The sequence below is a fragment of the Hippocampus zosterae genome, chromosome 1, assembly GCF_025434085.1.
Source record: "Hippocampus zosterae strain Florida chromosome 1, ASM2543408v3, whole genome shotgun sequence".
NCBI classification, from domain to species: domain Eukaryota; kingdom Metazoa; phylum Chordata; class Actinopteri; order Syngnathiformes; family Syngnathidae; genus Hippocampus; species Hippocampus zosterae.
The window spans coordinates 3,949,315-3,969,341 of record NC_067451.1 but is presented as its reverse complement, the minus strand read 5'-3'; the positions used below and the strand labels follow the sequence as shown (position 1 = coordinate 3,969,341).

Below are 20,027 nucleotides of genomic sequence, written 5' to 3'. Positions count from 1 at the left end.
ACCACCTGGGGGGCGCTCAAAACAACAATACAACGGCTTGAAGTCAAGCCATTGTGCTGGTTAGAGTTTTATCCAACTAATACTGAAGTATTTATTTTCACGTTTCTTCCAGAAACAGTCCATTACAAGCTGTGTTTTTTTTCAAAACAAACGGGAAAAAAAGAATTTTTGGGGCCTCATCCTGTCTTAGACAACAGAACAAAGAGAGCAACAACAAACATACTCGGGAAGTCCACATATATGTCGATGCATGATTTCTGTCCGCAAACCTGCATTGTTGATAAAACAAAATACACAATTATTAAAGCGGATCAACGATTTTGATTTTTTTTTTTTGACGCTGAGAAAAAAGTAGCAGAGGATGGTTTCGATCCATCGACCTCTGGGTTATGGGCCCAGCACGCTTCCGCTGCGCCACTCTGCTCTGACAGTTTAAGACTTTTCAATCTCATTATAAATACGTATTGGAACGCGTGTAAGTGCAGTGAGGCCATAAAGCAATAATATGACATAACAACCCTTTGACTTTCTCTGTCTTATGCCATAAAAGTCCTCAACGGATGTCTTAATCTCCGCATAGTGTATTCTGGAATTGGAATGCAGGCCACGTTGGAAGAAAAGTTCAACTGTGCTCCAGTGTGATCGGTAACAATTACTTGAATACACGGCCCCTCAAATGGTAGGCCAGTCCAAACCGGTTTTTCGTGGGTGTGTGTGCGCGTGTGAGAACGTTTGCCTTGTGCAGGCAAAATAAACTCCCTCAGAGGGATCAGAAAGGAATTTCGAGCGAGACCCTGCATGTGGGCGCTCACGTGCATCTGCCTGGTCCTTCAGATTCGCATTGTACGCACCCACACATCTGAAATAACCTTTTAAAGGCTTATTCGTGTTGTTGTTTTCATGAAATTGATTTTTGCAAGCTTTATGCTGAAAAATATTTTTCCTTCATTCACCTAGTTCGCAAATTCCAGAACATATTGATGCGCCCCATGCCCTTCCCCTCTTTCCTTGAGCGCCACCTCGTTTCCGGGTTGATCTCTTCTCTTCCCGATATCTTTTATCTCCCTACAATGATGAGACTCGTGAAAAACTAGTTTTCTGCAGGGCGGCTTATATGTACTAGGTCAACATCTCTGTTACAGAAACTCAGCCAGGCGCACACAAACACGGTCGCTAGTTAAAAACAGCAACAGGTGGCACGTGTATTTGGCTTCTCCTGTCACGTCCAAGTCACGTGTTAGATTTTTAAAAATGACATTAGTACACATCATGTTCCTGATGACTTAATTAAAGCTTAAAGATCACCACTCTCGAGGGTTTGGTGATTGGATTGGATAAGCTTTATTGTCAAATGTACTGTGTGTAACATACAGCACAGATGAAATTTCTTCCATCTTAACATAAAACAAGAGGAGCCGCTGCGGGTGTCCGCGCCGCTATCAAAAGAAAAGTTAAAAAAAAAAGACAAAACAATACAAAACAACACATGAGACACAGACAATCGTGCACTCTTAACCACTTTCCTGCATACATTTTATCTGAAGCAGTTATAGATGAAAGAGGAGCGAATCAAAGTGTCCTTTTTACCAGTGGATCGAAGACGTCATGCTGCAATATGCACACTTCTCCTACAAGCTAAGCTTGAAAGTGTAAGTTGAGGGGTCAAAAGCAATAAGAAGCTGTAGCATCCATTATCGAAAAAGAGAGATTGACTCTCTTCTCCTGTCCCATGAAAGTCCGCTTCAATTCCAAGATGAACATTGATGAATTGGTTTCATGTGAAGACATATTTCAATGCATAGGCACAGAAAAAAAAGAGTTAATATCCAATACACCATTACACTTTAGTAAAATTGTAGATGTAAATAGCAGGAGTATGTAGAGAGGATTTTCCACTCTGCCAGGGTAATAAATAGGATGACGGTGGTTGAGTATCGCGGTTAGCGGAACTAGCTTTGGCTATTCCGAGCGCCATTAGCTTAAAGATTCATAGCGGCGGTACCTTCAAACTGGTAACATGAAGTAGCCAAAATGTTATGTCTAATAATGCACAGACAACCATGTGCTAACAAGAACTTTATTTGTCATAAGTAGTGTTTAATCATCGAGGCAAAGTAGTAAAGTCTATTAGTCGACTAATCAGTTGAACTCCAGTCAATTTATAAACCGATACTGCGATGAAACCGGAACCCCAAACATTTTATATGTGCACTACAAAATAAGATCAAAACCTTCGAAAAATACACAGATTAAAGCAATTCTCTGGCCTTAATTCTGGCCATCTGTGTTTTGAGTTTAATACGTCATTTCGTTCCCCGTCGAGTTCAATGCCAAGAATACACTCCAGCGGTACATCACATGTCATTTCTATTGGAGCTTTTCCCAGAACTACACTTGGGTCAATGTTAGTCATTTCAGTGTCATTACTTTCATATTGTTCCCTCTGCGGTGCTTTTCAAACTTCAACCGGTGATCCAATCAAACAGTTGATTGAAAGTGATTATATTTGGATTGACTTCGTCACAAGTTCTATTGAAACGCTTGATTGTGTCACAAGTTGTTGACCAAACGCTTCAGTGTTTGCTTTCGTACTCCTTCCGACGAAACCATTTTTTCCGGCTTTTCTCAAACCGGATCAACGGACACGCAGGACAGACTAGTAGGTGGCAACTATTGATACACCGTATCCGTTTTAGATGAAAATTTGCGAATCTGCTCGAAATAATTTTTATAGGGCGTCGTCTGAACTTGTTTTCTAGGAAGAGCGAGTCGCCACCCACAGCACGAGGGGGTGGGGGGCGACTTTCCAGGGCAGCTACATAAACACGCTGAGCTTCTTACCTCATCAGATTACAAACTGCTTGGAAAGGGTCGGCCAAATAAAGCTACGGGTTCATCATTTACACAACCCAGGTAAATACAATAATTTTATTCCCAGTTTTTACCAACACTTTACTATAAACGAACACGTGTCTCGATGACGTGTCGTTTGCGTCATTCTTTGTTTAACGTGTTAAAAATAGGGGGAAATATTATTTATCGGGAAAAACGGCACCCTCGCTGAGTAATCGGGCTGTCCATTCGACGCAATTGTTACACAAGTTTTAATATACACTGTATATATTTTTTTATTCAACCATTGGCTGGTTAGCACGCTAGCTAGCAACTTGGCTTCGTGCAACGTTCACTAACAATTACATCAGACAATTACTAATTGTCTGCGACGCACAGGTTAAAACAGGTTTATTATCGAAAAAGAGCCTCGAGGTAGGAAAGTAGAGAGCATTGAAGCTGTAGCGTCTTTAAAAACCCTCAACAAATTCTCAAAAGGCCATGAAAGTGGATTATTTTTGAATGACTCAAACGCTATAGTGGCTCTAAAGGCCATCGGATTTTTAGAATTTGAAAAACTTTTGCTCTAAAGTCTGTTAAAGTAAAATTTTACAAACATTTTAATACTTGGTCCAAAGGCCATTACAGAGGATTTTGAACATCTCTATTATCCACTGATATTTCATCTCTGGTTCCAGTCAAAGTCAGGGTTTGTCCAAAGTGACCCCTGAAGTTAAAGCAAAGTCATTTTGCCTTAACGACATCCACTCTGTGAATGTTTCCCCCCAGCACTCTTCAATAAAGATGAACTCTGACGTCGACATGAAGGATGTGGAACTCAGCGAGTTGGACACTGAGAAGCAGCCCATGACAGCCGATGGGCAGGTTGGCAGCAGTGAGAAAAATGGCAGCGTTAAGGTGAAGATTCCTGAGGATGAAGTGGCTTTCACAGGCCTGTCCAAAGAAGAACTCATGAAGGTGGCTGGCACTCCAGGGTAAGAGTCTCAACTCAAGTGTATTTCTCGAGCACTTTAAAACAGCCATCGCTGTATTCAAAGTGCTGTACATGGAGCAAATATCATAAACGCAACGATAAAACAAGAAATTAAGAAATGAAGACAGCAGAAACCACAAAACAGGAAAACTAAGATCAACTGTCTGCCATGCCGAATCAAATGCCAAAGAATACAAATGAGTTTTGAGGTTTAAAACTGGGCAGCGAAGGGGGCTTGCCAAATGTTCAGTGGGAGGTCATTCCAAAGAGAGGGACCAGCAACGGAAAAGGCTTGATCCCCTCTGAGTGTTCATAGTCTAAACAGCCGGGGGTACGTTCCAGACCCAACAAAATCGGCGAAAGTTCATCAGATAGACGTTTTTTTTATTGAAACGCATTTATTAAAGTTTTACAAAGTGTTCTTGCTTTAAGCTGTTTACTTATATGTACTTGTAACTCCCTGTTTAAAGTTTACTATAAAATTAATAGGTCAAACAAAAGAGAATTCAACATTGCATATTTCAACACCAAAATGTTACCCTTAACGTTTCCTTTTTTTTTTTTTTTTAGATGGGTGAGGACTCGCTGGGTGCTGCTCATCCTCTTCTGGCTGGGCTGGCTGGGCATGCTGGCCGGAGCCATCGCCATCATCGTCCAGGCACCGCGTTGCAAACCCATCCCAGAAATGAGGTGGTGGAACCACGGACCCCTTTACCAGATCTCGGACGCCGAGGCTTTCTCTGAAGGATTGGCAGGTGCTGTATATTTTGCATTGTGACTCAACATTAAGATTGCGAGATTGACCCTAGATAACTTCCTCAAAATAGCTAAAGACCTCATGTGTCCAGGGAGAAGGCTCCAGTTCTCACAGGCTGGCTTCATACTAAATTGCTGACACATGCGGTGTCTAAAGGTCTCACAGACACTAAAACGCTTGAGTCATTCCTTTAGTATCATGAGCTCTGATATCAGCTGAAGGTTAGGCAACTCCGGCCTTTTTTTATGTATGGCAAGCTATTCGGTTTAGACTTCTGCTATTTTACAGCTCAGCTCAGCACTTTGATTTCCACCCTTGGGTCCTCCTTTCTTTTATTATGTTGCGGGAGGGAGGCCCAGCCGTTCCAACCGATCTTTGGCAGGAGTCCAAGCACCACCCCGCATGTGACTTGTTCCCCCATGAAAGATCTTTTTGTGCTCACGCGGGTCGCCAGACAGCAAGGCGGAATTGTTCACCACCCACAAGTAACCTTCTTAACGTGCCAACATTCCCTCTCCTCTTTTGCTCGTCCCAGGTATTGAGAAAAAGCTGGACGATGTCAATCAGCTGAAAGTGAAAGGTTTGGTTCTCGGCCCTCTTCACACCGTGCAGGCCGACCAGCCGAGCACTCTCGACCTGAAAAAGATCGACCCGACTCAGGGGAGTGAGAAAGACCTGATCACTGTGCTGGAAAAGGCCCACAAGAAAGGTGGGTGCTCAGCCATGTTTCATGAGTTGAGTAACAATAGCGTAAAATGTTGCTCATCACAACCGTGAAGCACAGCAAGGAATCGACATTCCATTTAAAAATGATTCAAATTGGCTTTAGTAATAGTTTAAAAGTTGACTGTAGCAAAATGGATAATCCCAAATTGCTTTAAAATCATCATCATCATCTTCCGAACCGCTTGATCCTCACTAGGGTCGCGGGGGGTGCTGGAGCCGATCTCGGTTGTCTCCGGGCAGTAGGCGGGGGACACCCTGAATCGGTTGCCAACCAATCGCAGGGCACACAGAGACGAACAACCATTCACGCTCACACTCACACCTAGGGACAATTTAGAGTGTTCAATCAGCCTGCCACGCATGTTTTTGGAATGTGGGAGGAAACCGGAGCACCCGGAGAAAACCCACGCAGACCCGGGGAGAACATGCAAACTCCACACAGGGAGGCCGGAGCTGGAATCGAACCCGGTACCTCTGCACTGTGAAGCCGACGTGCTAATCACTGGACTACCGGGCCGCCCTGCTTTAAAATCCTTCTTGCAAAATCAAATTTTACAATCTATCTACAAAAAAAAGAATTCTTCCCTGACACAACTCGCCCATTTCCCATTTACCAGGGCTTTGGTGCCTTTTTCTTACACTTTGGGTTGTGACCGAAAAAGACCATTAAAAAAAAACAACAACATGGCGGCTAATATGTGAATCAAAAATTGTTGTTCAGTCATAACACTTGTTAAACACAGAAAAGAACCTATTCCATTTACCCAGGGGGTATACGTGTTGCTTCTGTTGTGCAGTACATGACAAGGTGGTAAAGTGGTTTCAAGTCTCGAACCAGGGTTGGAATAGTTTTAGATTTTTCAATGTAATTGGTTTTTATTTAGCTTTTCAGCTCAGTTTTATTTTTTTGAGCAGGCTTTTTAGTTTTAATCAGTTTGTATTTAAAAAAAATGCTTAATAGTAGTTTCGTCTTTATTAGTTTTTGTATTAGTTTTATTTTTTAATGCATGGAGTATTTATGGAGTGCAAGATGAAAAATCAGGTCTCGAACCAGGGTTGGAATGGTTTTAGATTTTTAAATGCAATTGGTTTTTGTTTAGCTTTTCAGCTCAGTTTTAATTTTTTTGAGCAGGCTTTTTAGTTTTAATCAGTTTGTATTTTAAAAAAATGCTTAATAGTAGTTTCGTCTTTATTAGTTTTTGTATTAGTTTTATTTTTTAATGCATGGAGTATTTATGGAGTGCAAGATGGGAAAAAAAAGGGTCTTTATTTATTGTGTCTTAAAGCCAATGACAACTCTCAAAACGACCTTCCTTCTTCTGTACCGATGTAAAGCGATCCCAAAATAAATTAATTCAAAATTATTGTCCCAGATGAAATCAAATGCCATTTTCGCAAGTACAGTTTTAGTGACTTTTACAGACACAAGTTGTAGTTTCAGTACCTTTTGGTTTTCATTTGTTTTTTTTCCCCCAATTGTAATCTGTTTTGTTTTTGTCCATTTTTATTGACGCTAATGTTGATCGGCACCATTGTCGTTAGGGAAGCATTGCTAATTGCGCTCCTTCTCATTTTAAGGTATTTCTGTGGTGCTCGACTTGACCCCAAACTACCGGGGAGCCTCCCCGTGGTTCAGCAGCGGCGACCTCAACGACGTGATGGACAGCGTCCAGGTCGAAGCCACTCACGTCTAAGCAATCCGCACAAAGAAACTCCTCTTGGTATTTCACGGCAGCTTAACGTCTCCCACGTTCTTGTCTTGCAGGCGGCGGCGGAGCACTGGCTCAATCTGGGCGTCGACGGCATCAAGGTCTCCGACCTCGCCACTGTCTCCAACTCTTCCGACTTATCTCGTTTGCTGGCCGTGGTTAAGGGCAATGACACAGAGGACGACGCCAACAAAAAGTAACAGCGCTTTGCCGCAAAGTAAACGGTTTGAGTAGGCGTTTTAGATCGAACTTTGAAAACGCAGGAAGTTGGGATTTGAGATGATTTCCAGGGCGTATGAGAAAGTTTACGTTTGGCAGGTAGACGCTGTAGCGCAGCGTGGAATGAAAAACATTCCAGCGCTGTAGGGGAGGGCTGGGTTCAGAAAGCGGCTTCAAAGTGAGCCCTTGTTTACCCCGCTGGATAGGGATTTTTATACAATGGACTAAAAAGTCAGCTGGTGCTCAAATTTATTACCTTCGAGTACACCCAAAAAAAAAAAAAAAAAATAAATAAATATATATATATATATATATAAATAACTAAATGGCAAACTCGTAGTGATGACCAACAGCCTTTTTTGTCTTGGCTGAACTGGGTCTAATTTTTCCAGGATGCTAATGGGCGTGGCCAAAGGCATCTCACCCGTCGAGATCTCCCGGCTGCTCAACACCTCCGGCGCTGATCTGGTGCTGTCGGACCTGCTTAGCGCCAATGGTCAAGGTAGGTTGTGAACGCTGCACGCTCGCCACCTCCGTCCAGTTTTGGCAATTGACCGCCAATTTTTCCCCAAAAAGGTGCGGAGCGCATCAAGATGCTGAACGACCTGCACTCCGAGCAAAGAAGTCTGGCCTGGGGTCTGGGCGCCGCCCAGCGGGAACAACTGTCCAAACGGGCCGCATCTCGGGCGCTGATCCGCCTCTACCAGCTGCTACTCTTCACCATGCCCGGAACGCCGGTCTTCAGCTACGGTGATGAGATTGGCCTTCAGATGCAGGTACGGCCATTTGAAGATTTGCTTTTTGCTTAGATTTTTTTGTGGGATGTTCCAGACTTGTCCACAATGGATAAAAATCTTGGCCATGGAGCTGTGTTTGCCAAGCTTCATTGAAACAAGTCACATATTTTGCATAGGAAAACCTCACAGCATAGTAACAAACCAAAAAATTAAATATTGCCAACGATCATGTATGTTACCTTCTGCCATCTAGTGGAAGAGCTTTGAATTGTTTTTTGATTAAAAAATAATGTCACCCCATGAATGGACCCAGGGTGATAATCACTGCTGTAGAGAGACCGAATAATTTTTTTTCACCTTCGCGACATATTTTAAGCACTTTTTAACCTCTTAAAACAAACTTCATAAATTAGTTCTGGGATGTTTGACACACCCGGTCAAAGTTTACTGTTCCAACACTACCCGCTTTCGTCTCACAAAACTACTAGCTTACAGCTAACATATAATGCGAAAGACCATACAGGGGCTAATGGAAATTAGCATTTCTTTTTATGGTAATTTAAGCAAGCAACTGCTACTACACGGAGCAGCAACAAATGCAGCGGCACAACGTGGTGCTATGATGAAGGCGCACAATTTTAAATTTGACTTTTCAAAAAAAAAAAAAAACAAATGAAGGAAAAGTACTTGTCAGTGAACGTTCACAAGTAGTATTTCAAACCTGTAAAGTAGCACAGGCATGAGTTACCTGTGATATAATGTGGAACACTCTCAGTCTAACGATGTTTGTACCCCCATCAGGGTGAAAAACCTCCCAAAATGGTTTGGGACCTCGAGAAAGACACTAAGGCTGAAGGAGCCACCGTCAATGAGACTACAGAGGTCAGCGCTGAAAGACGCTCAGTGTTTCTAAGTTTGGACGTTTGAGTTTTCACACCTGCCCCATTTTGCCCCCGTGCAGGCTGAGCGCGAGGAATACGTTGCCATGAGGACGTGGTTCAGATCTCTCAGTGACCTGCGAGGGAAAGAGCGCTCCCTCCTCCACGGCGACTACTACCCTCTCCACTCTTCCACCTCCTCGCTTGCATTCCTGCGCCTGTGGGACCAGAGCGAAAGATTTGTCACGGCGGTCAACTGGGGCGAAGCCTCAGAGACGCTCCGGCTCGCGCTGGCATCGACAGGCAAGTTCAGCCACGCTAGACTTTTTTGATTAATTTGTTCCCCCTTGTGTTTTTCTCCTTGGCGTGTGTACACTCATGGCCAACAACAGGGTACAATTGCGTACTACCGTAATTAATAGGGTTTCTGGGTTTGCTGGTATGCTTTATGATCAAAGTGAGTAATATGAATGCAGTTTCAAAACATACCAATAACGTATAAACTCTGCTTTTCACAGTTTTACTTGCCTTCTAAATGTCTTTATCTCTTTTGTTTTCTAACTGCTTTCACATGTTGCACTTCTTTATTATGTGAAGCACATTGAGTTCCCTTGTGTATGTGTACAGTGTATAATGCCCAAAATTCAAAGAAAAGACATCATCTAGTGGCCCAAAAAAGTACATTTAGCATAACATACCTGTACATGGATAATTAACAGAAATATTACACCGTCCCGACATGAAATTGCAAGGACAAACAATTCTTATTAGGTTAGCTGACTCTCAATCTGCACAATTGCTAACAACATGGCGTTATGTCCACATAATAAGTGCCGCAAACGGATGTCACAGATGCTAGCAAGCTAATGCGGTTAACTGTTCCACAACCGCATGTACCATTGTAACTGAAGGGTACCAGCACAGATCATGTTAATTAATTCCCTTTTCGTTATTAGCACAGCGCTGAGAAGTCATAAATTAGTTAAGTAAGGAGGAGTTATAAGGCAATCATGATGACATTTAGCTGGTTTGTTGCGATCAAACCTGAAATATATAGCCAAAAAAATGAGACATCCGTTTTGGCGCATATTCTTGAATCATTATCGACAATCATCATTGAAATGTTTTATGCATATCAAACAAATCTCTGAATTCACTTTCCGACGATTTTTTTCCCCCCCTACAGAAGGAATCGAGTTACCAAAAACTGCTACGGTCAAGTTGTCCACGGATCCAGAAATGGAGGCAGACTCCACAGTCGACTTGGACAAAATCACTTTGCGCCCTGGACAAGGTGTCCTCCTGCATTTCCCCTACACGGGCTGAAGATGGCGCTCAGTTGCAAGAAATTCAGCATTAGATTAAATCATTGTTTTACAAAGATTTTTCTGTTCGAAAGATTCACAGCATTTGTCTGGACAGGTTTCACACAACTAAATTTGATGAATGAATTATTCAATTATTGCGCATTGGCCAGTCCATTTGCATTTATTCAAAAGCTGGCTACGTTTCAGACATGCACTCAGTGAAAATGCAGATTGTTTACAAAAGTTTAACATTCCGTTATTGTTGTTTGGCTATTTCTCTGTGAGCTGTTTGGATTACTTTTTTTAAAGCAATTTTTAGTCATTTTGTTGTTTGAATATCAGATTGAAAGTTTTAGCCTGCGACTCGTGTATGTTGTTCTCACACTAAAGAGTTCCTGAAGAAATGTCCGCAAACGGAAAGGAATAAACCGAAAGTTCTGTACTGACTTGCGTCTACCTGTCGTGTGTGACAAACTGAAATCGCCACATGTTTATGCATTGCTTCGTGGCAGATCACTTTTCAAAATTAGAAATGTCTTCAACAGTAAATTCAGTATTTGTGTTCAACTTCTCAGCATCTTCTCAAATGTCAGAACAAGTGGAGGGAACTGTTAATTCAGATCCGCTGTGGTGTCAAAAGGGGAACTTCGTAGGTTACAAATGAATCAAACCCGACTCGTCGCCTTGGCCGCCTCCGTGCAAACCCGAGACCGACTCTCATTCTGACTCGCACCTTAATCTGACAATTTGAGTAAAATTATTTTTTTAACCAGAAGATGATGATGAATTATCACCTAGTTCGTTTGGAGGCAGTAAATGTTTTAACCTCATACTTGGTCTGATTTTTCTTGCAGAGGAGGAACACAACTTGTCTGTCTTCTTTTTTTTTGTTGAGAATTTTAAAGTAAATTTGGTGCATTTTTCGTTACTTTATGTCGCATACTTGTGCCCAACAAGAACCAAACAACTTTACCTTTGGGAATACCCATGCAACTGTACCTTAATGCTAACACAAACACGCTATATATTATTCACTCTGTTTAATTATTTACATTTATTGTGTTATTACTCTTTATAAAATCCAAAATTAAAGTGTGCCATAATGTTGCTAAGAAAAAATATTTTGAATTTAACAAGGTGAGCTTGGTAGAGGGAATGGAATGGATTCCTCTAATTTTTCTACTCGTAAATAGGAAAAATTACTTAGTTTGACAATGGCTTTAGTTGGATACCATTCATTGGATGCGAATACAATTCAAATGTCAATGTACAAAATAAAAACTATCAATAAATCACCAATTTGTTTAGTTACGTAAATTTTTGTATCTCTATGTCAGCTTAAAAGCTAATTCCACATGCAATACAATAGTGATTTTTAAAAGTTCTAATTACCGCTTCTATACCAGCTTGCTCGAAAGGTAAGCAATATAAGACGCACATTAATACATCTACGTTTTGTCGTCTATGTAGATTTTTTTTGGTGTCTGAAAATCCTTGAGTGTATTCAGGCCGTGTTAATCACTTGACAGTAATGTTTCATGGAATTTAATGATTCGTTTTTGCTACCCGCTACGTTATTGATAGCACATTAGCATTTAGCAGGCCTTGTTCTCCATGTGACTTTACACGTTTCAGCCACACACTTATGTTTGACTTAATTACAATAAATTGGGGAGATAAAGTAAAGAGAAAGAAGACGATCTAAATGTTTATCAGTCGTTGGTTATTTTATTTTTCAGGTGTTTACCGACGTATACGCTCGTCCGCCAGATGGTGCTGTTTCACCCGTTGACTTTTCATTAAAATTCGTTAAGAGGTAAAGTGGCCTCCCAATCAGGTGACTGTATCGTTCGTTTTTTCCATATTAAAGTGGCAGTTACTTAATGAGATCGATTTATAACTCGCGGTGCCAGATGAGCGCAGGTGACAACAGCCAGCAACAGCAAAGAAGAAAGCAAAGCACAGTTGGTGTGAAAAAGTGGTAAAGGAAGACAACGAGATGGAAAGAATGGGGTGGGGGGCATGTCGAGTTAAACATAGCCTAAAAGAGGGAGATCATCAGTGTTTGTTTCCTCAGGATGTGGTTACCACGACGACGAAAAGGCAAAGCGGCAACATCACTACACCGCGAGTCGCTTCTGACACCTGTCTCAAGTGTTAAGTGTGTGTTTGTGTGACAGAGAAAGAGCGATCAGTGCGGTTTACTGTGTACACGGCAGCTGCACCTGCGTCTGCCTTTTGTCTTAATTCTGTGTGACACTGCGTTTGTACTTATCATTTTAGGCGTGTGCAAACTTTCAGGTGACGCACAAAAAAGAGGCCGCTTGCGCAGAGAAGATGATCTCGACACAGGCCGTGAAAGACAAGACAGCAGAGAATGAGGACAACCTGCACAACACATGAGCGCCGAAAACTGGTAAAACCCAAACGACCAGAAAAAGTCAACCCAAGCTGTATGCAATTTGTCTTTCCACTCTTCTGCGCTTACTGTCCTGTCTTCCAATGGTGTCTGCTGACTTCATGCTTCATAACCATTGAACAAGTAGTATAATTTTTGTTCTTGCTTGTTAGCTTAACTTGAATTGTTTGTGCAGCTTTGTGCTTGAGCTCAGTGCTTTGGTGGATTTTACTATCCTTTCAGTTTGTGAAGATTTTTGGTCATGAACAGACAAGTTTCTCAGTTTTTAAAAATTGCGTGTGCACACTTAAAATGCCAGGTCGAAAGTAACCCAAATTGGGTGACATAGCTAACCCTGCGCTGGGTCCAAAAGGCACAGGGCCACTGCTGGGTTATTAATACCCAGCACATTGTGTCAAAATTTTTTATCCAACAAGGGGTAAAAATTACCCTACCAAGAAACGGGCTATGAGGTTTTCAGGAAATAGATTTACGACCAACATTTTCACCCAGTCAGGGGTCGCCACAGCAAGTCACTCACATGATATATTTAACGCAGTTTTTATTGGATGGATGGAGTTTTTACATCAAACGTTCTTCCTAAAAACCCGACCATTTTATCCAACCATCACTGTGAGTTGAACCCCACCCCTGTGGCTTTTAAAATAAAATGCAAGAAAATGAAATCCCCATATAAGTACTTTACATGGGCCTCGGTTCACCCTTTCAGCAAGTTTCCTAAAACACACTGTAAACACAGCAGGATATTATTCTTGTATTTAAGCCTTTCAGGGACAGCGCTTACTACAGTGTCACGTTAGGATGCATGAAGGGTTAAGGTAACATTTGGAAATGACATATCACACCCATTTTTTTTCTTAAATTAACGCAGCTAAAATGCTTCATAAAAAGCATAAATGTGCATTTTTCCTCATCTCTCCTAGCTGCAGTAAGCAAACAGCCACAATGGATGACTTTTGGTCCACTCAGGAATTTTCCAATCGCCATCTCCACCACCTCCAAAGACCCTCCTTCCACACGATCCCTGCAGTGGACTCCCCGCAGGACTCACCCCAGCAGTTTGGAAGTCAAGAGAAAAACCAAGTGACGTCTTTCTTTTCTGCAAGACGGAACGCGACCGCCTTCGATTGGTTGGAGAGCGGCGAAAAAGAGAGAAGCTGCGACGATCCGGAGGCGGGATTTTACAGCAACAGTAACTGGGAAGTAAATTCGGCTCAAAATTTTATTCCGGCTTTGAGTAAATGGAGACAAAGTATTGGAGAGTTCCAAAATTGGGATTTGGGGTCGAGCGGCGAGACCCCCAGCCCGTTATCGGAGGTTTCCTGGTGCCAGTCCACTCCACTGAGCCAAATAGTGCTCCCTCAAACTTTACCCACGCTGAATCCTCCCCAGGTGCCAGCCACCCAAAAATCTGATGCCTTCCTAGAAACTGTTCCACAGAGAAACGTCCTCGAGAGTCACTGGCCCATTTGGGGGGCCAAAGGAGAGCAGTTTGGGTCAGAGAAGTTCTTCAATCCCAACACCTGCTCGTCCGGCGCGCCACCCTTCCCATTCTCTCACCTGGAATCCTCCGTGCTCAGTCCTCCTCTCACGCCTTTGCCAGCCCTTTCTCACTCACCAGCCATGACGTGCACCCAGTCGCATTCGCAGGGAGGAAACGACAACTGGCCCCTCCACTTTTTTGTTTCCAACCCACAGCCACTGCCGTCGCGTAACTCCTCTGGGATGATGTGGACGTTACCCGCCGGGTCGGACGGGACCACGCAGGGCAACCTGACAGCCTCGCACTACATCAGAGGTACGATCGGTTGACGGGGGTATTCCTGCTGGAGATGTGAAAAGATTTTTGAATTGTGGAGACAAACTGTTTTTCCACTCTACCGTGCAGTTAGCGAGCTAGCAGAGTTGGACAATTAATTGAAATGTAATCAAAGAAAAACGATTAATGAGACCCCCAATTGGAATTTACTGTAAAACTGAACACACAACAAAAAGAATTTCACACATTACATATTTAAATACAAGACATCATTTTTATATTTAAGAATGTCGCCAGTGCTAATGCTAGCAGTCAATGTAAAATCCCATTAAACAGCTAATAGACAATTAGCATCGAGCTCCAGGAGTAATATTCCTTAGAATTCAGAGGTACGATCGGTTGACGGACGTATTCCTGCTGGAGATGTGAAAAGATTTTTGAATTGTGGAGACAAACTGTTTTTCCACTCTACCGTGCAGTTGGCGAGCTAGCAGAGTTGGACAATTAATTGAAATGTAATCAAAGAAAAACGATTAATGACCCCCAATTGGAATTTACTGTAAAACTGAACACACAACAAAAAGAATTTCACACATTACATATTTAAATACAAGACATCATTTTTATATTTAAGAATGTCGTCAGTGCTAATGCTAGCAGTCAATATAAAATCCCATTAAACAGCTAATAGACAATTAGCATCGAGCTCCAGGAGTAATATTCCTTAGAATTCAGAGGTACGATCGGTTGACGGACGTATTCCTGCTGGAGATGTGAAAAGATTTTTGAATTGTGGAGACAAACTGTTTTTCCACTCTACCGTGCAGTTGGCGAGCTAGCAGAGTTGGACAATTAATTGAAATGTAATCAAAGAAAAACGATTAATGACCCCCAATTGGAATTTACTGTAAAACTGAACACACAACAAAAAGAATTTCACACATTACATATTTAAATACAAGACATCATTTTTATATTTAAAAATGTCGCCAGTGCTAATGCTAGCAGTCAATGTAAAATCCCATTAAACAGCTAATAGACAATTAGCATCGAGCTCCAGGAGTAATATTCCTTCAAACAAAAATTAGTCACGCACAAAAACTGTATGAACACATACTGAGAAGTAATATAAAAATACTTCTCGGCATATATTCTTCTTAATCTGTTAAAAAAAATAGTATTAATAAAGCTATATATATAAAATGCTATTAATTTCAGTGATGATGCATTTTCATTCCATTCAATTTCAGTTATTTTTATTTTTCTTTCAATTTATTGTTATTATTTTTTTAAATTTCAGTAGTTTAATGAACACTACATTTTGAAATCAATGAATAATTGTGTATATTAATCCTATTTTCAATCGCAAATCAACCGTGACTATTATTTTTCTCATAATTGCCCAGCCCTCCTAGCTAGCTAGTTTAGCCTTCGCCCCCAATAAAAAAAATATTTAAAAAAGTGTCTTCCATCTCTTCATACAATTACAGAACAGCTGCTCTCACTTGGAAAGTCCTCTCTCAAATCACGCAGAAACCAGAGTCAAGCAGCACCAAGTCAGGCGACTGGAAGCGTTTCTTCCCATTGGGTAACCAAGTCTCACCCCATTTTGGGCCACAATTTTTTTTTCCTCCCCCTAGCAACACACTCACCATACTGCTTCTTCTTGTAGAAAGCCCAAACCTACACTGGAACTCCATTTCCCAGTCTCCTTCACTCTAGCCAGGAAAAGAGAGCTCACTATACACCTCGGCCCCTCCTCAACCCGGCCCGTGAAGGGACCGGCCTTTATTCCTCCTTTTCCTCCATTCAGCCAAGAGAGAAGGATCCGCAAGCTGCGGAAGCGTAAGTCTATTCACCAATCAAGAAGGTGAAAATGTGTGTGTAAAATCTGGAAAATAACGAAAGAAAGAATTATTGATTTATGCAGACTTATTCTGATAACACATATACAAAATCGGCTTTTAATTAGGAAAACAGTGATCAACATTTTATGACATGCTAATCCAGAAACTGAATAATAGAAAGGAGAAGAAAAACATTCAGCCATTCTCCGCACTGCCAATTTAAATTAATGTCCTATTATTGAACAGTCTTTATAAAATCGTATTCATCGACAAAATATACTGCAGATTAATCTCCATTTAAAAAAATAATTATTTGTAGCCTTTTAATGTGTGTTTATATAATATATATATATATATATAGAGAGAGAGAGAGAGCGAGAGAGCGAGAGAGAGAGAGAGAGAGAGAGAGAGTCTTTAATTATAACAATTATGCTTGATTTTCAGTGAGCGAAATTTTAAGCTAAAATCTTATATGTGCAATTATCATGAATTAATTTGAACAATATGGGTCGAGGGCGGCCCGGTAGTCCAGTGGTTAGCACGTCGGCTTCACAGTGCAGAGGTACCGGGTTCGATTCCAGCTCCGGCCTCCCTGTGTGGAGTTTGCATGTTCTCCCCGGGCCTGTGTGGGTTTTCTCCGGGTGCTCCGGTTTCCTCCCACAGCTGGGATAGGCTCCAGCACCCCCCGCGACCCTAGTGAGGATCAAGCGGTTCGGAAGATGAATGAATGAATGAATGAAATAGCCTTTGCTTCTTTAATGATAACATACACTCCTTGCTCCATAGGCTCAATTAGCATCTATGAGCATGGATATCTGAAGACTTAACAGGCATATATTCTTTATCCTCTGTGAAGAGTGACTGTACTATAAACCCGTATGTTTGTCCTATCTGGTGATAAAGAGGTGTGCACCAGAATGAGCAGCACAAAGCCCCACTTGTCTTGCTTTGGCCTTATTCATTCTTCATTTTTCTTATCCTGGACTCATGCTTTCATGTATCATTGCTTTTATTTTGAGACGTCTGACACCATTTGTCTTGGAGGGTAGCAAGATAAGGCTTCTTTAATTAGGAACCCGATAATGCCGACAATTGGCCTTTCTTTCTCCTCAGAATGATCAATATCGGCAGTGATTTCCAGGCGGAGGTCCCCGCGCTGAGCTTTGGCGAGGGCGGGGAAAAACCAAGCTGGGAACAGTCTCTGTGGAAGTCATGTGAGGCGATCACAGAGAGCCGCAAGACACAGGAACAAGGTGAACAGGTGTCCGCGCTGGAATGGTCTGAATATTCGCTAGGTTTACGACACAAAACATCTTTTTGTGGCCGCTCAGTGGAAAAGCTGCTGCTGCTGAGCAGCTCCGGTTGCTTTCCAGGAGGGGGCAGCAACATCGAGCTGGCCCTGCACTCTCTGCACGCCTGTCAGACCAACATCATGGTAGGTGCGGTCTGCGTCTTTTCGCATGTCGGTCATTGCATGCCTCACAGCTCAGCTGCTCTCCCATGCAGGCCGCGCTGGAGATGCTCCTGCTAACGGGGACATCACCGATAGAAGACTACCACTATGCCGGTAACCTTTGACCTCCACCTGCGCATCTGTATACATAGACCCTCCCCACAGCAAGTGACATTGGGCTTTAAAACAATGAATTAGTCGGCAAAGGAGAGCACCACTGTGGGTACAAAGGAGGTCTTTGTCTCCTCCCCCCGCACCCCCACCTCCCCACCACCTTTCCCCTTGTTGTGGTTCACTCTTACAATACCGCATTTGTCATCTTCTTGTCCAGGTAGTGACGTTTGGACCGAGAGTGAAAAGAGAACCTTCAACGAAGCCCTGAAAACTCATGGGAAAAACTTCTCGCTCATACACAAAAAGGTATAACCCCCCCCCCCCCCACCCCCACCCCCCAACCCCGCCTCCTGCATATTCATGCTTCACTATTGAGTCACGGCGCCAAAGAAAGTGTCATCAAGTGAGCTGTTTAAGAATGGACGTTTTCTTGCACGTTGCACACTTGGATAGCGTTTGTGTGTTGCAGGTGAAGACTAAAACGGTGAACCAGTGTGTGGAATTTTATTACCTCGTCAACAAAAGCCAAGCCAAGCGGCACAAATATACAAAGCTGAAGAGTCGTGATGAGAAGGGAGGGGAGTCGGAGCGACACAAGATCACTCTTGTTGTGAGTACTTCAGTGGCAGAATTGATGCTGAATTACGGTTAGGGCCCCGACTCATAAAGGCCGATGCCGATTTCGATATTTTGGCAGATTAAGATAAAATAAGGGGCGGTCCGGTAGTCCAGTGGTTAGCACGTGGGCTTCACAGTGCAGAGGTACCGGGTTCGATTCCAGCTCCGGCCTCCCTGTGTGGAGTTTGCATGTTCTCCCCGGGTCTGCGTGGGTTTTCTCCGGGTGCTCCGGTTTCCTCCCACATTCCAAAAACATGCGTGGCAGGCTGATTGAACACTCTGAATTGTCCCAAGGTGTGAGTGTGAGCGTGGATGGTTGTTTGTCTCTGTGTGCCCTGCGATTGGCTGGCAACTGATTCAGGGTGTCCCCCAACTACTGCCCGAAGACGGCTGGGATAGGCTCCAGCACCCCCCGCGACCCTAGTGAGGATCAAGCGGCTCGGAAGATGAATGAATGAATGAATGAGATAAAATAAGATAAGAAAACCTTTATTTGTCTCACAACGGAGAAATTCCCAATTTACAGCAGCAAAATTACGAGAGAGAGAGAGAAGTAGAAGAACAAAAAGTAGATAAATAAATAGAAATGATCAAATGTAGATATAAGCTTATTAAAATGTTAATAGTAATAATGAGAAAAATTAAATATATTAAAACATTATTAATGAATTAAAAACAATCTATAATGAGTAAAATTATATTTTTGGTCCTTTAACGAATGCAACACCAAAGATATGAATTACAGGGACATCATTTCGTATTTGTCACAGCTGAGAGAAAAATCAACTAATATTGATTTTTTTTTTGTAGTTTCAGTTAGTTTTTATTTTTTCATAAATACATTTTCCTTATTATTTTATTTCTCTTAGCAAAAATGATCTTTTTTCCATTTTAGCTTTAGTTATTTTGTTCGTTTTGGTGAACAATAATCACTTGGTTGGGCCTAAATCAAGACTGGTGCCATCTTATGCAGGATATTGCCGCCTCCCTGCCAGCGGAAAAGCAGTCTGGACCGCAGGAGGTGTGCCCTGGGCTCCCATTGGCCGGCTCCTTCCCTTGCACAAAGTGCGGCAAGTGGGTCAACCCTGTTCTTTAAAAAAAATAATAAAATTGTGGATGCCGTGTAATCATTTTCTCTGTTTGCTCCAGAATGTTCAACAAGATCAAGTCCCGAAACGCTCACATGAAAGTCCATCGGAAGTTTTCAAAAGCCTGGCGCAACAATCTCCTGGTTCAACACTTGACTCCTGCGGTTGACTCCTCAATCGATGACTTCTACCGTCAAAGCAGTCACAGCGTCAGTCCTGAGCCTTTTGCTTGCCACAGTGGTAGCTTGCCGCTCGCATCCACTTTCACCGGAGACCCAAACCTTTACGTAAGCGCCGTTGTCGATGCTGATGATTCCAAACCAAAAGAACCCCCGCACGTTTCAGTTTTTAACCAGTCGTGGCACTCCTTTGCAGAGTTTCAAATGGAGTCTTACGTACCTTAAATCGTGTGTCATTTCCTGCATCACGGTAGTTGAGCGTCATCGGCAAAAGTCTCTTTTTGTATTCTTCTGCTTCCACGCAAGCCATGTTTGAATGTGTATTGTAAGCATTTGGACATGGTCAGAATTGTATCGAAGCCCATTAAAGTGTGCAAGTCTTTGGAATCTA

General features: G+C 42.4%; 2 protein-coding genes across 2 annotated transcripts; both read left to right on the top strand.

Moving 5' to 3' along the window:
- The first annotated feature begins 2,559 nt into the window (after nt 1-2,559).
- Nucleotides 2,560-10,605, top strand: slc3a2a (solute carrier family 3 member 2a). Its single transcript, XM_052062960.1, has 12 exons — nt 2,560-2,659; nt 2,760-2,913; nt 3,622-3,827; nt 4,397-4,581; nt 5,119-5,292; nt 6,888-6,982; nt 7,075-7,214; nt 7,630-7,739; nt 7,814-8,013; nt 8,776-8,856; nt 8,936-9,155; nt 10,039-10,605. Exons 3-12 carry the CDS (start codon nt 3,637-3,639, stop codon nt 10,176-10,178), a joined length of 1,536 nt encoding a protein of 511 aa, XP_051918920.1. The 5' UTR covers nt 2,560-2,659; nt 2,760-2,913; nt 3,622-3,636; the 3' UTR covers nt 10,179-10,605.
- A 1,411-nt stretch (nt 10,606-12,016) lies between these two features.
- Nucleotides 12,017-20,027, top strand: LOC127598688 (uncharacterized). The gene is made up of 11 exons (XM_052062392.1): nt 12,017-12,575; nt 13,502-14,376; nt 15,828-15,925; nt 16,010-16,182; nt 17,298-17,437; nt 17,516-17,619; nt 17,691-17,751; nt 17,969-18,057; nt 18,221-18,361; nt 19,343-19,443; nt 19,519-20,027. The coding sequence occupies exons 1-11, from the start codon at nt 12,559-12,561 to the stop codon at nt 19,859-19,861; spliced, it is 2,142 nt and encodes a 713-aa protein (XP_051918352.1). The 5' UTR covers nt 12,017-12,558; the 3' UTR covers nt 19,862-20,027.